This window comes from Artemia franciscana, chromosome 13, assembly GCF_032884065.1.
Source record: "Artemia franciscana chromosome 13, ASM3288406v1, whole genome shotgun sequence".
NCBI lineage: Eukaryota > Metazoa > Arthropoda > Branchiopoda > Anostraca > Artemiidae > Artemia > Artemia franciscana.
The window spans coordinates 29,956,933-29,970,819 of NC_088875.1; the positions used below are offsets into that span (position 1 = coordinate 29,956,933).

Sequence of the window (13,887 nt, forward strand, 5' to 3'; positions counted from 1 at the left end):
ATATTAATTCAATTTTGGTTTTACCTGCACAACTATTAAAGCTTTGCATGATTCTTATAAAATTCCTTTCTTTCAAAAGCGATAGGACTTCTTCTGACACACTTTGAATAGACATGGATAGCAGCACAAATAAAGTCAGGTTGTGACAACGAAAAAAAACGAAATTCGTAACCAGGACCTAACCTGATTCTTCTTAATTTATATTTTTAAGTCGTTTTTTATTTATTCGTGGCATTTCTAGTCTTTATAATAACTACCTCTTCCAAAGAGATTTTGGTATCAGCTACTATGTAAGATTCCCTTTATTAATAATATATAGTACATACAGTGTTCATCATCAGCAGTAAAACTCTGCTGATTTTTTCTGCTGAGTTTTACTGCTGATGATGAACACTGTATATGTGTTCGAAATATCCAGTTAAATAATTTTATATTTCACTGTCAATAAAAAGGTATCATCCCTATTTTGAACTGTTTTACTTTCGTCATGGAAAGGCAGTGTGGTCTTCGAAGTTATCTATGTGAAAACGAAGGCTGTGATAATCCCAGAAATCAGGAAGACCCCGATTTTGTCCCTTTGTACAAATTAATTATATCTAGTAGAGCACCAGTCAGTCACTGAGTCTGAACTACCATCATGCTGACCTACTGCAAAAGCTGAATTGTAATCATTTATGGTGGTAAATCCCCAAGTCCTAATAAAATATGAGCAAAACAGCCGCTTTCACCGACTTTTTGTTACCTCCCAAAGAAACGTGTTGCCTCCTGAAAAAATTATCTACTTGGTTTTAGTGTCACATTAAAGTGTACACAAAGAAGTATTGGAAACTCATAGAGAAACAATTGAGGTTCGCGTCAGGGGAAAAAAAGACAATATAGCATAAAGATTCTATAGCAAAGTCAAATCTAAATAAAAATTTTAGATTTATCCATTTGATCTAACTACTAACATAAGGTAAGTTTCTTTCTTTCTTCACCTATGTACCACTCACCTCTGAGCCAGACTTTACCGCAGTTTACCAGACGAGGCGATAAACACTTTAATTGGATTTTTCCCACTGTGCTGCCAGGTTCAACTTGCCGAACACGTTTTCTCAAGAATCCTTTCAAGTCTCAAAGTTTAATTATTCGTCAATTTTTGTAGCAATGAAATATTTCATTTCTCTTGTCTGTTAATGGCAGAAAAATTTAAACCGAAAAAAAATTTAATCTGATAATTTTCTAGAATAGCTGAATTAGGTGGGTGAGGGAACAGCTCGGCTCAGATTTATGTAAAAAAAAAATATTACTTTTCAAAAATCACTGTCAAATTTAGAGCGCACAAAAACCGAATGATAAGTCGAGATATAGTAAAACACTTCCTAATCAGTATTTTATAAGGGTAAAAATAATGGCTAAAACAATAAGTATATGATGGTTGCAGCCATAGCTGCAACCTATTAAAGAACGACAGTTAAATCGCTTTTAGAATCCTATCTGTAGTATCCATACGCTTCCAATAGCATTTACAACAAACAACTTACTAAGTGTTATGATTTTTTTTTTTAGAAATCTAGATGACAGAACATACCAGGTGATAACTGAAAAACAAAGATTTGGACTGATAAAAAATAGCATAGTACTGATTAGAGAAACAGCTGACCTTTCATTTCGAAGCATCAAAAACCCTGAATTAATAAGATTTCAGGTCTTTATTTTCTCCTTTTTAATCCCATGTCTTATTGTGTTTTAAGCCCATTTTAGTTTCAAATTAAATAATCAGCGGACAAAATGTATTATTCGAAGATAGCAAAATCAGGCTCAGTTTTTCGACTTGTTCTTTCGGAAAGTGCACAAGACATAGAGACCGCCATCAAATACCGCAGATTCCTATATAACCGAAACCTGAAACGATGTAAAACTAACCAGAATAAAAACCGATAATAGAGAACTCTAGAATATTTTTTTCCATTTTTTTCCCTATGGTCAGAACTGGAAAACTGAATCCCAATAGAAACGATAAACCTGAAAATGTTCATTAAACTGCTGTAGTTCTGACTTCATTGAAAGGGGGGAAGAAAATGAAAAGAATTGAATCTCTCTTTTGCAGGAAAACTTATAAACTACACCTAACAGAACAGCCTCTACAACTTCGTAAACTTGGTTATAACGATAACATCTCTTTGCTTTCTTAAGTCCACCAAGGCTTAATAGTTACAAAGGTCCTAGCAAAACTTGATGTTTTCTACATCTCCGCCAAGCAAGTTGGAGCAGAGATGGCTGCAAATGGCACAAACATAAATTTAGGACATTCCCATGAAAATATACAAAAAAGATGAATAGTTTAGGACTTTACTCTTTTTCGGCTAATCAGAGAATAGAGGAAAGCAAAATGAAGGGAAAAAGCAATTCAATTTAATTGAACAGTCAAGCGTAGGCAACTCTTTAGCTTACCTCTGAGAGTCGTAGAACAAGCATTTCAAGCACAGCTGTACTTAATATAGCTTTTCTAGCCAATTGACCCAAAATCATTAGTGCTCCAGCGCGAGATTGTGCATCTGTACGACTAGAAATACGAGGCGCAATTGCGTTCACTATTGTACTCGTCTGTACCTCACTGAAAACAGGAGTATTTTCCAAGGAGCCCATGACGGTTGACGTGACAAAAGATATAATACTTTGAACAGCTTCTGGTTTATGCTCATGAGCCTATGAAAAGAAAAATGAATAAGTAAGCTATACATGTAACAAATATGTTTGGACATTGTTGCACCTCATGAAGTGTTTATAATTTTGGCTGGAGGAGAGTTGAGTGGATGGGACTTAAAGAGTACGGGGTTGAATGGATGTGGAGTAATACAGTAGGGAATTGGGGGCCGGGGTTGCGCAGTCATAGTTCAATAGCATTTTCGTTAGGTATTTTAAAGAGCATTTGAAAACAAGATTAAAATACTACTTTTTCTACGTTTTAGTTTCAGAAAACTGATTTGTGGTTATCCATGAATATCATAATGAGTGTCTAAATTTCCTTTTTGAGTAGCACGTTCATTTTTATATATATATATTAGAGGAAGCAAGAATGGAAAGGAATTGCTTTAAATGAAATATTTGCATTACTTCATTTGATTAGTAGCTGTTTGACGTTGTAACAATGATTACTACGTTCCCTCCTAATAAATAACATCTATAAAACCGCCACAGCACAAACACCCTGAGGCTAATACAATTGCACAAGCTCTTCCTCCTCTCTTCTCAAAACTCTGTGGTAGCACAGTGGATTGTTTCTCTGTTTGGCAATATGGAGCCCGGGACTCGATTCCAGTTGGTGAGAGATTAAGCCACATGCTTGTTGTCTGTTCCTGTAAAAAGAGCCAGCAGCTGAAACGTCGATTTGATGCCCTCTACGCAATCAGCAACTCTGGAGAACCATTATCTTATCCTTTTTAGCCTGTCAACAATTCATTCGATGGTCTCCAACTTTATGTTTAATTCCACGTGGAATGGGCTAGCAGAAACGTATTTTTGGAAGCCTGTCATTCGTAAAACGCTCTATCTATTATTGGCTTTCGTTCCGGAGACAGATAGACCTAGACACATTTACATACAGCTTCTTGGTTCATCTGTAGACGCTGAAACGAAACATCTTAACAACAGCCAACTTACCTGCTGAAACGGTGGATAATCTCATACTTGTGTAGTCACAGATATAATACAAGATTGTAGCATCTCGTACAAACTTCAGCATTTAGCTGAATAGATAACGCAGGATTAGAAGAGTTTCAACACCCCTGTGTTTCCCATTTTCACTGGAAAAACTGTAAGAGTAGTTTGGTGAATTATGTAACTATGCTTTTTTCTTTTCTTTATAGAAGGTTTAATTTCAGATCAGATGCAGCAATCTTCTTAAGTTCATGAAAACATAAGAAATAAAGAGAAATAATTTTTCAAAGACAACTGTGCATTTTAGTGACAAGCACTCTAAATTATGATGCATGGACACTTAAAAAACCAAGAATTCCCAGTTTTATTCTTAATTAAGGATTCAAGTGTGATTTATCCAGCTTTCGCACCTCAACAACCAATCCTACAGATTGGCCATTAAACATTAAGTCTTCCTTGCCAATATTTTTAAATTAACGAAGTCAGCATAAAACAAGAGCTAATAGCCAAGAGCTCATATGGTATGAGCTCTAACACAATTATAAGAATCAATATATTGGTTTAAAAGAAAAATCAGAGGCTTAATGCCGGTCAGGATTTAAAATAAGAGCTCTGAGTCACGATGCCCTTCTAAATATCAAAATTCATTCAGATCCGATAACCCACTCGTAAGTTATAAATACCTCATTTTTTCTAATTTTTCCTCTCCCTTTAGCCCCCCAGATGGTCAAATCTGGGAAAACGACTTTATCAGGTCAATTTATGCAGCTCCCTGACACGCCTACCAATTTTCATCGTCCTAGCACGTCCAGAAGCACCAAACTTGCCAAATCACTGAACCCCCCCCCCAACTCCACCAAAAAGAGCAGATCCGGCCCGGTTATGTCAGTCACGTATCTCAGACAGGTTTTTATTCTTCCCGTCCAGTTTCATCCTGATCTCTCCGTTTTAAGTATTTTCTAAGATTTCCGGCCCCCCCCCCAACTGCCCTCCCCCTAATGACGCTGGATCCGGTTGAGATTTAAAATAAGAGATCTGAGTTACGGGGTCCTTCTAAATATGCAGTTTCATGAAGATCCGATCACTCTTTTGCAAGTTAAAAATACGTCATTTTTTCTAATTTTTCAGAATTAACCCCCCTCCCCCGATCGAGCGGATCCGTTCCAATAATGTAAATCACGTATCTAAGACTTCTGCTTATTTTTCCACCAAGTTTTATCCCGATCCCACCAATCTAAGCGTTTTCCATGATTTTAGGTTCTCCTACCCCAAACTCCCCCCAATGTCACTAGATCCGGTCGGGATTCAAAATAAGAGCTTTGAGACACAATATCCTTCTAAACGTCAAATTTCATTGAGATCCGATAACCCGTTCGTAAGTTAAAAATAGCTCATTTTTTTCTAATTTTTCAGAATTAGTCAAATCGGGAAAACGACTATTTCTAATTTAATCTGGTCCGGTCCCTGATACGCCTGCCAAATTTCATCGTCCTAGCTTACCTGGAAGTGCCTGAAGAAGCAAAACCGGGACCGACAGACCGACAGAATTTGTGATTGCTATATGTCACTTGGTTAATACCAAGTGCCATAAAAAAGGCTAAAACTGTACATTAACCAAGAAAAATGTCTAGGTGGCCATTTTTGCCATTTCTTGGCAGAAAATGGGAAGAAAAACATGCCCATTTTCAGAAATACGCCCATTTCGGCGTAAAAAGTGTTATTTTTGTTCAACTCTTTGGGCAAAGTGGCGAAACAATTTCAATTCCTCTAAGATATATTTTATCTGAATAGTGAAAACTTACTTACTAGATAAAAAGATCGGCGCTTGATCTCAGCTTGTTTTTGCAGCGAGTCAGTCTGCAGCATAGACTTAGACCGTGTTTGCATATAGTTAGGAGTTAGCTATACAAAATCAGGACCAGGCTCGCTTTCAAAACAAAAGGCAAAACTGAACTTGTTTAAGCATAAAAGAAAGTCTACAGCTTGGTTGAAGCTTGCTTGTGCATTGCGTCCTATACCGTCCAGCAGCAACTCGCCAGAAATCCTTAATTTGAACTTAGCTCGCGTTTCCTTAAAAGTAGGACTTATCTCGTTTTTCGGTCCAGAGGTTGGGCTGTTAATTTTTACGCCAAGTTTAGAGCTTTGTTTGTACACACAACCTGAACTTAGCTTGTTTTCGCACCTAGCTAAGACTATCCTTTCAGCACCACATTACTCGTGCTTGCAAAAATGAAAAGGACTCAGCTGGCGTTTACACTAAATTGTTAAAAACTGCATTTTATTTTAAATATTATATTTTGTTAATAATAAAGGGAAACAGATATAGCAAAAACCTTTCAATGAGCCTGTAAACATCTCTCTAGAATTTTCTGGGGCCAACTAACGGCAACTATAAAAAGAAGCAGCAGGAGAACGATAAATAAAGAAACCACATCGTTACTTCCCATGCGAAAAAATGATTTTCCTTGTTCCTCAAAATTGTAATTCTCACAAATGAGGTTTTCGCCAGTTCATTCTCACAAATGAGGTTGATCCGGTACCATTTTTTGGGATTTGGGCTTTTTTTTTAATTTTATCATAAACATTAATCAAAATAATAGTTATCATTTCTGAATCAGATTCAGATGGGAATATCCCTCACTTCACGGTTTTTTTTTGTTTTTTTTTATTAAGCACATTTTGAATTTTTGTTTCAATGGACTAGACTTGTTCTTTACAAAGTGGCCTGTAAGGGGGCACAGTCACGACTTGGCTGGTTTTTGCATCGATCAAGGACTTAGCTCATTATTGCACCAAGTCAGTCCGTAGCTTGGACATTGGTAGTTTTGCCCTAATTACCCCTAATCAATGATTAAGTTTAATTATAGCTTCGACTGTTTTGGTTTGAGTGAATCTGCAGCTTGGATTTGGCTTGGTTTTACACTGACACTCAAAATCCTTGCAAGACCCAAGTTTAAACAACATGTAGCACGCCCTCTTTTTATATTATATATATCTATGAAGATTAAGTCATATGCACAGTTAGGTGTCTTTATCCAGTCACTTCCCATCAGGATCTGTATTTTTTTTTTTTTTCCTTTTTACCTGTCCATTCTGTAATAAGTGGGGAGAAGATAAAAAAAAAGATCGACGCTTGATCTCAGCTGCGATCAGCTAGAGACCACTTGTGCTAATCTTCACAGAAATCTCATTAAACTTTCATATCAAAAATTGCTGCCAAACTCCTCCAGGAGATAATTACTGCATTAAACATGATGTCTCTTGATACATACCATGTTATCTTATTTTTCCTTCTTGTGACAACTTTGAGTAAACTTAGGACAGAGGTTCCTCACTATAAACAAAACCCAATATAACTTATTACTTACCTTGAGAATATTTTTCCAGATACTCAGGATGAACTTGAGGAACCCCATGTCAGATGCCACTCTGGTGCAAATCATAGATTTAGCCAAAAATGTTCCATTCTTTTGAGTACCATATAGCCAATGATATTTGTGGGTTGGTTCTTTAAAGCTCAAAAGTTGCAAAGCTCGTACAAAAATCTTTGAGTCATGGTGAGGAAGAATACAACCCAAAAAGGAATCAGGTTCAAACTCGTGAACTCTATATCTGGAAACATATATCAATTGTAAGATGTTTTTGACAACAAGGAACGAAATAAGAAATTTGAAAGAGCTATACCTCTTTCAAAGAAAATAATCTCATTGCTATACATTTACACAGGGTGGGTGGAAAAACGATATTCAAAACCCTTCCCCCAAGCTTGGAGAAACCTGGGGCAAGTAAACTGGTAGGGTGTGCGAAAGCACGAGATGGCTAGCCCCCAGCTCCCGTTGCACTTTCTGACTGAAGGGTCATGACACGGAGTTCAACAACGTCCGACATCGATTTGGACAAATTTGACTCTTTCCTACTATCTTTTCCCGTCCAAATTGGAAACAAAATAATCTACTCATATTAACAATAGGAAGGAAACCGAACAAACAAAAGAGGTGAGAAAAACGTCGGTTACGACCTATAACAAAAGCAGCAATGATGAAAAAACATATTTTACTTGTTAAAAACCTGCTAATACAACTCATACTGCTTAGAACTTGTTTACACTGTATTTTTTCAAGATTATATGATTAAAGTAGAGAATAACACAGAAATCCACCATAATATTACTTTTAGTATCTTACCTCTTCTTTTTTGCAACTATATAAAATCTAAAGGTGAAACAAAATAAGAACTAGTAAAAGAACGAAAGACAATACATCATTTATAAGCTAAATGAAGAAGACAAGTTGAAACCGTCCATAGCTCGTTGGCTAAATAAAATACATCTCTTCAAATTAAAACACATTGCAAATTTACATGCTCTGGCCCAACAAAAGACACTATTATATTAGCCTGGGTTGCTGGCTTGGCATGAATCGTAGGATTATAGCCTAGAAAGTCTCTGACAATATAATTGAAAATTTTCAATGCAAATATTTACACGAGTTCAATATTCAGACAAAAATAATAAGCTGTTGTCAACTTCCTGGCCTAAGTTAGGAGCTGCATTGTGAAAACATACTAATTCTATATTTAAGATTCAATTCTTAACCAAAATAGCTTTTCTTTAGTAAATTATTAGAATTACTGCCATCTATGAGACAACAGAAAGACTCAAATGATCCAGAAATACAACTGGTATTTCTGATGCAATAAAAGCAAGAATTTCCTAACATATGTTGACCACTTTTCAAGAATTTAACTATGACCAATGCTTTAGGGCTCTAGCACATAAAAGCTTTAACTCTAAGGAGCATAAATACCCCCGAAAGTCAAGTGATCTTAAACAAAATTACACAATCAGATTCAGCATATCCAAAAACCCTGTTAATGAGAATTCAAACACCAATTTACAAAAAGATGGAATTGTGTATATTCTGCCCAAAGGAAGATCAGAGATGCGTGTTTATTTGTTGCTTTTTATTTGTTTTTATTTTCCTAGCAGTAATCATATCAAACTAATGGAGATCGAAAGAGGGCTCATTCAAATAGAAATGAAATTAGTGCCCTTTTTAGGTGAACAAAAAGATGGAGGGACGCCCTTCCGTTCCCCCTTTACCTTAAGGAAATCAAATCAAAATTTTAAGACAGCCATTCAATTCAGCATAGTTGAAACATCCAATAGCCATACCCTTGGAGATGACAAGACCCCACACAGGCAATGGGAAAAGGGCTGTAAGGTATGGAATTTGCCCTCTGTTCACCTTTGGATTTGTATTGGGAAATGTACGAAAACGGTTTGGGAGGAATTTTCCACAAGGTTCGGGAAGATTAGGTAATTATCAGGCTTGATTTGAAAAACAGTTAGAAAATAAATGAAAAAAAAAATACTGAAAGTAATGAGCAACATTAAAACTTGAAACAAACAGTATTTTTTTTTCGTAAATGAGGGGGACTGCCCCTTCCTCGACACCTGCAATTTATCCTAAAGTTTGAATTGTTTTCACAATTTTTAAAGACAGATTGCTCAAACACAAGGGCCATTAAAGTCGAGTGAGAAGTATTTTTAAAGAACTTGAAGACTTTAGTGTAAAGAGTGAAATTTAGGAAGGAGCAGTCCCCGTCATATAAGGGATAGCTTCTTTTCGTTTTAAGTTTTAATGTTGCTCCTTACTTTCAGATGAAAAAATTTGTTTTTTACTTAATAAACTAAAAAGAGCAATTGATCAAGTCATCCATAATATTAGCTAACCAGATGTTGTGGCTAATTTTTTTGAAGAACCAACAAAAAAGCCAGGTTTAATTGAAGGTCCTTGGTATGTCAATACCAAAAAGGAAATGCTGGATCAGACAAAGAACTATCAATTTAGCCGACAAATGTCGAGCGTCTTGCTCTAAAACGAAACATAAGAAGCAAAAACCCGAAGTTAAGAAATCTTCCAGAATAAATAGGCAAAACTACTGAACAGAAATGGCAGATTCCATGGAAACAGCATCTAAGGCACGTGGTACCCGTTAGCACTACCATTTGCTGAGACAGGTCAATGGAAGGAAGCAACAAATCCCTGAAATCATTCGCCTGAAGGACGGGCAGATCATAATGGTCCGGTCTGCGAGAATACCAAGATGGAAGGAACATTTTCAAGAACTCTTGAATTCGTCAAATCATCCACAGATTATCCCGAGTCCTTCTCCAGCGGTCCCTCGAGCACCTTATGAAGTTTGTCCCGAACAACCCCCCACCCAACCGATTCCGATGAAACAAAAAAAGGCCATTCGTTCATTGAAAAATCACAAGTCTCTTGGTGAAGACGGTCTGCCTCCTGGAGTAAATAAAGCTGCTGATGAGATTGTCGCTGCTCAACTCAAACCACTGTTTGACCAAACTTGGACTGAAAAGAATTACTCGAAGGACTGGAAAGTTTCAATCCTTCTTCCTCTCTTCAAAAAGGGTGACAAGTCATATTGTAAGAACTACCGTCAAGTTGCTCTCGCCGATACCGCTGCAAAGTGGTTTGCCATTCTTCTCTTCAATAGATTTAAAGAGGCACGAGAAGAGAAAACGTGGAAAGAACAAGCCGGTAGTCGAATCGGGGGTTATTGTACCGAGCAAATTTTTATCCGTAGACTGCTTTTACAGCAGTGCCATAGATATGGTTTGCCGACGATCCTTATCTTCATTGATTTCGTAGCAACGATTTCGTAGCAGTTTGATTTAGTTGAGTGAGACATTCTCTAGCGTATCCTAGAAGAGAATGAAACATTTTAGGAGCTTTTGAAAGCATATTATGAAGGCACGCAGATGAGGGTACGAGCTAATGGTGAAGAGTTTGAAAATGTTGCAGTAGACTCAGTAGTAAAACAAGGCGACGTAATATTCCCCATCCTGTTCAATTATGTAATTGACTCGATTATAATGACAGTTTTCAGCACACACGAGGGAGTAGCAGTCGGAAAAGATCTTGAGGTCACTGACTTAGACTATGCTGATAATTTTGTCCTTCCCGAGGATGATCTACAGAAAGCCCACAAGATGATGGACAAAGTTGCATACTACTCGGTAACGGTCGGATTGAAAATTAATCCAACAAAGACCAAAGTGTTGTGCACCAATTCCCAAAGTCCCCCATCTATATCCCTAGAGGGCAATTACATTCAGCAAGATTTGTCTACCTCGCATCCCTTGTGAATTCGGAGGAGGGATCTGGTCAAGAAATTGAAAGGCGTATTCGCCTCGCCTCTGCCAGCTTTTCTCTGCTCAATAAATCCCTATGGAAGTGTCAAAGCACAAGCCTCAATTCGAAAATTAGAGTCTACGAGGCGATCGTCAGAAGTACTCTCCTATATGGGTGCGAGACACAGGTTTCACAGCTCAAAGTAGTAGTAAGTTCGATATCTTTGATCACCAATGTCTTCGTCGTATTCTACCTGTCAAACGCCATGAACGAGTATCCAACAAGGAAATCCATGAGAGCTGCAAACAGCAGTACCCAGTCTCGGAAATTGTAAAAAGACAAAGGCTCGTGCGACTGGGCCATTGCCTATGTCGTGAAGACTACCGATGCGCTCAAAGTCCACTATTAAAGCACGGCTGCTTGAAAATTGGAAACGTCAACCTGGATGCCAGAAGAAAGATTGGTGGTCAGTGAGGAAAACAACATAGAGCCGCTTGGAGGCTTCCGCCTCTTTGGTCGGCTCTGAAACAGTGATTGGTTGCACCACGTCGAAGCCATTGCACACAGCCATGCCTCATAGAAAACTTCAGTTGGAGAAATTGTGGGTGCCAGGCAAGGCGGAGCAGCGTCTAGTTCCCGTCAAAAGTAAAGTGAAAACAAGTTCTTTAAACTTTAAAATCTGTCTTTTAATATATACTTTTTCAAACTATAATTGGAGTACAAGGGGGAAGACTTCCCAGTTCACATATCTAGTAATTTCTGGTCGTTTTAAGTATAAGTTTAATACAACTTTTATTTTGGTACATTATAGGTTCATTATTGGTTTAATTTTTTTGGCTGAATTTACGCAAAAAGCAAATTTATGAATGTATACTTTTTTTAGTTGCCTTGTAAGCAACCGTAAATGAGCAAAATCTTTTAATATTTCTTGAAGTTTACATTTTGGGACACGTTTAGCCCAAGACGTATTTAAACATTCCTATTGTAACTGTATTTTCACAGTCATAAAATAGACTACAGACTAAATTCTAATTCAATTCCTTACCAATCCAAGTATCACTCTATTGTCTTTGAATGGTCATTATAAGAAAATTGATGGGTGTCGAAATATTATAAATTCCACCCTCCTTTCAAATTAAATTATAATCACAGTTTACAGCTATTGGCATAAAACTTGAAAAATAATCAAAATCATCATTAAGATCAAGGAAAAACAATGGATTATAAAGTATTTTTAAGACCTTCTAATTTCAACATAAGATACTAGATAACATGGTTAATTAGAATTATATAAATTGAAACTTAAACTAGTTTAAGTTTAAATTCTTTTTCTGTATGGCTACCAGCAGCCATAGCAGCTCCTCTTCAAACGAAGGGGACAAACGAATTATCAGATAGATCGTGCACAAAACACTTAAATACACAAATTAAATTGGCTGGTAATTTTCATGCTGCAATAATTTTGTTATAATGTATTCAAAAATACCAAGATGAAAGTGGTAGTCCATCATTTATTCCATATTTCTTCATATCCATGTCAAAGTCCTCCATATCTCTTTACCAAAACTGTATAGTAAACAAGAAAATACTATATGATATAGAATATGTGTATTGTCCAGGTGAATATGCATCAGAAAAAATGGTATTTTTCCCAAGTATTGAAAATTCTTTACTTTAGCAAAAACAATCCTTATTCTAAGCTTAATGTTCCTATTTCTCATAACATCGAAAAAAAAAAAAAAAAAAAAACAACAACAAAAACAACAACCAAGATGATAAAGGCTTGTATGTTATGAAGCAAGGGTAGGGGCAAGATTAGGATTATATGGCTTTGGAAGGGGGGGGTGATATCCTAAAAGACATAGATACTGGACTTTTCACTATGCTGAACAAAATTGCTATCTCAAAATTTTGATTGGATGTTTCAGCGGAATTCACGGTCATGGGAGGGGGGCTGGTTGGCCTCCAATCACTTTTGACTCTTAAAAAGGGCACTAGAATTTTCAATTTCCAATCCAATCAATTTTCAAAGATACTACTGATACGTCCTTTCGACAATCTGTAAACATACTGGCCAACTATTTTCTAATTTAGTTCAACTTTCCTCTCATAAATTTCTCTTATTTTCACTTCAATGTCCTCAACCTTGGTAATAATCGCTACAGAAGCAGCAGTTGTAATGGTAATAGTAGTAGTAGTGGTGGGGGTGTGCAAATACTGCCTTTTGGTCAATTGATCTTCCCCTTTAAGCATTCCTTGAAAGTCCCAAATTTAATACACTAATCGATACTGGAGATACTCTCTTTTGACAATCTTCATGCACTAGTGTCTCTTGACTTAATTGAAATTTCTCTTCTATATTCTCTCAAATTTCCACCTTCATACCCTTAGTCCTAGTGGCACTAGTATTATAGTCGTAGCAGCAGTAGTAGGAGCAGTAGTCGCAGTAGTAGTGTGCACATGCTGCCTTTTGAACAGTTGAACATCCCATAATTATGCTTTGAAAGTTTCAGCTTGATACAGTAAGCTTTTTCAAAGATATCGCTGGTACACCCTTTTGACAATATATATGCACACAGCACGTTTTGATTTGGTCCAACTTCCCCCTAAATTTTTCCTCGAATTTTCAATTCAATGCCTACAGCCTTGATAGTACTCGCTCAAGAAGCAGTAATTGTGGAGGTAGTGTTTTGATTTAGTTCATCACTCTCATCAATATTCTCTGAAACGTTCACCTGAAGGCCTTTTGTCTTTTTGAATACTAAAAATCAAACATGTTTTCTCAATATCAAATACTATATGTAGACAAGAGGCGAATTGCATAGCTTACAGTTCGTGCCCTGAGGGCTGTGAGGGGTGGATAGTCTAAAAGACAGAGTTACTGGACTTTTCAACTATGCTGAACCAAACAACTATCTCAAAATTTTGATTGGAAGTATTTCAAATCGAATAAACCATCTTCAAAGTTTAAACAACCACCCCTTCCCTAAAAACCTTGTATGTAAACGAAAGTCAACTTAAATACAGCCCTTACCCTGGGGGCTGTGGGGCGTTTTATCAACCCAGGAGGCATAATCATTTGACCTTTGGA

General features: G+C 36.8%; 1 protein-coding gene across 1 annotated transcript in view; it reads right to left on the reverse strand.

The window, feature by feature from the left end:
• Window positions 1-13,887, reverse strand: part of LOC136034780 (HEAT repeat-containing protein 1-like) — a 138,529-nt gene that overhangs the window by 104,967 nt on the left and 19,675 nt on the right. Inside the window, exons 3-4 of the mRNA XM_065716192.1 lie at window positions 7,008-7,251; window positions 2,434-2,688 (exon numbers count right to left, since the gene is read on the reverse strand). Coding sequence (XP_065572264.1) covers window positions 2,434-2,688; window positions 7,008-7,251 — 499 coding nt within the window. The remainder of the gene's footprint in view (window positions 1-2,433; window positions 2,689-7,007; window positions 7,252-13,887) is intronic.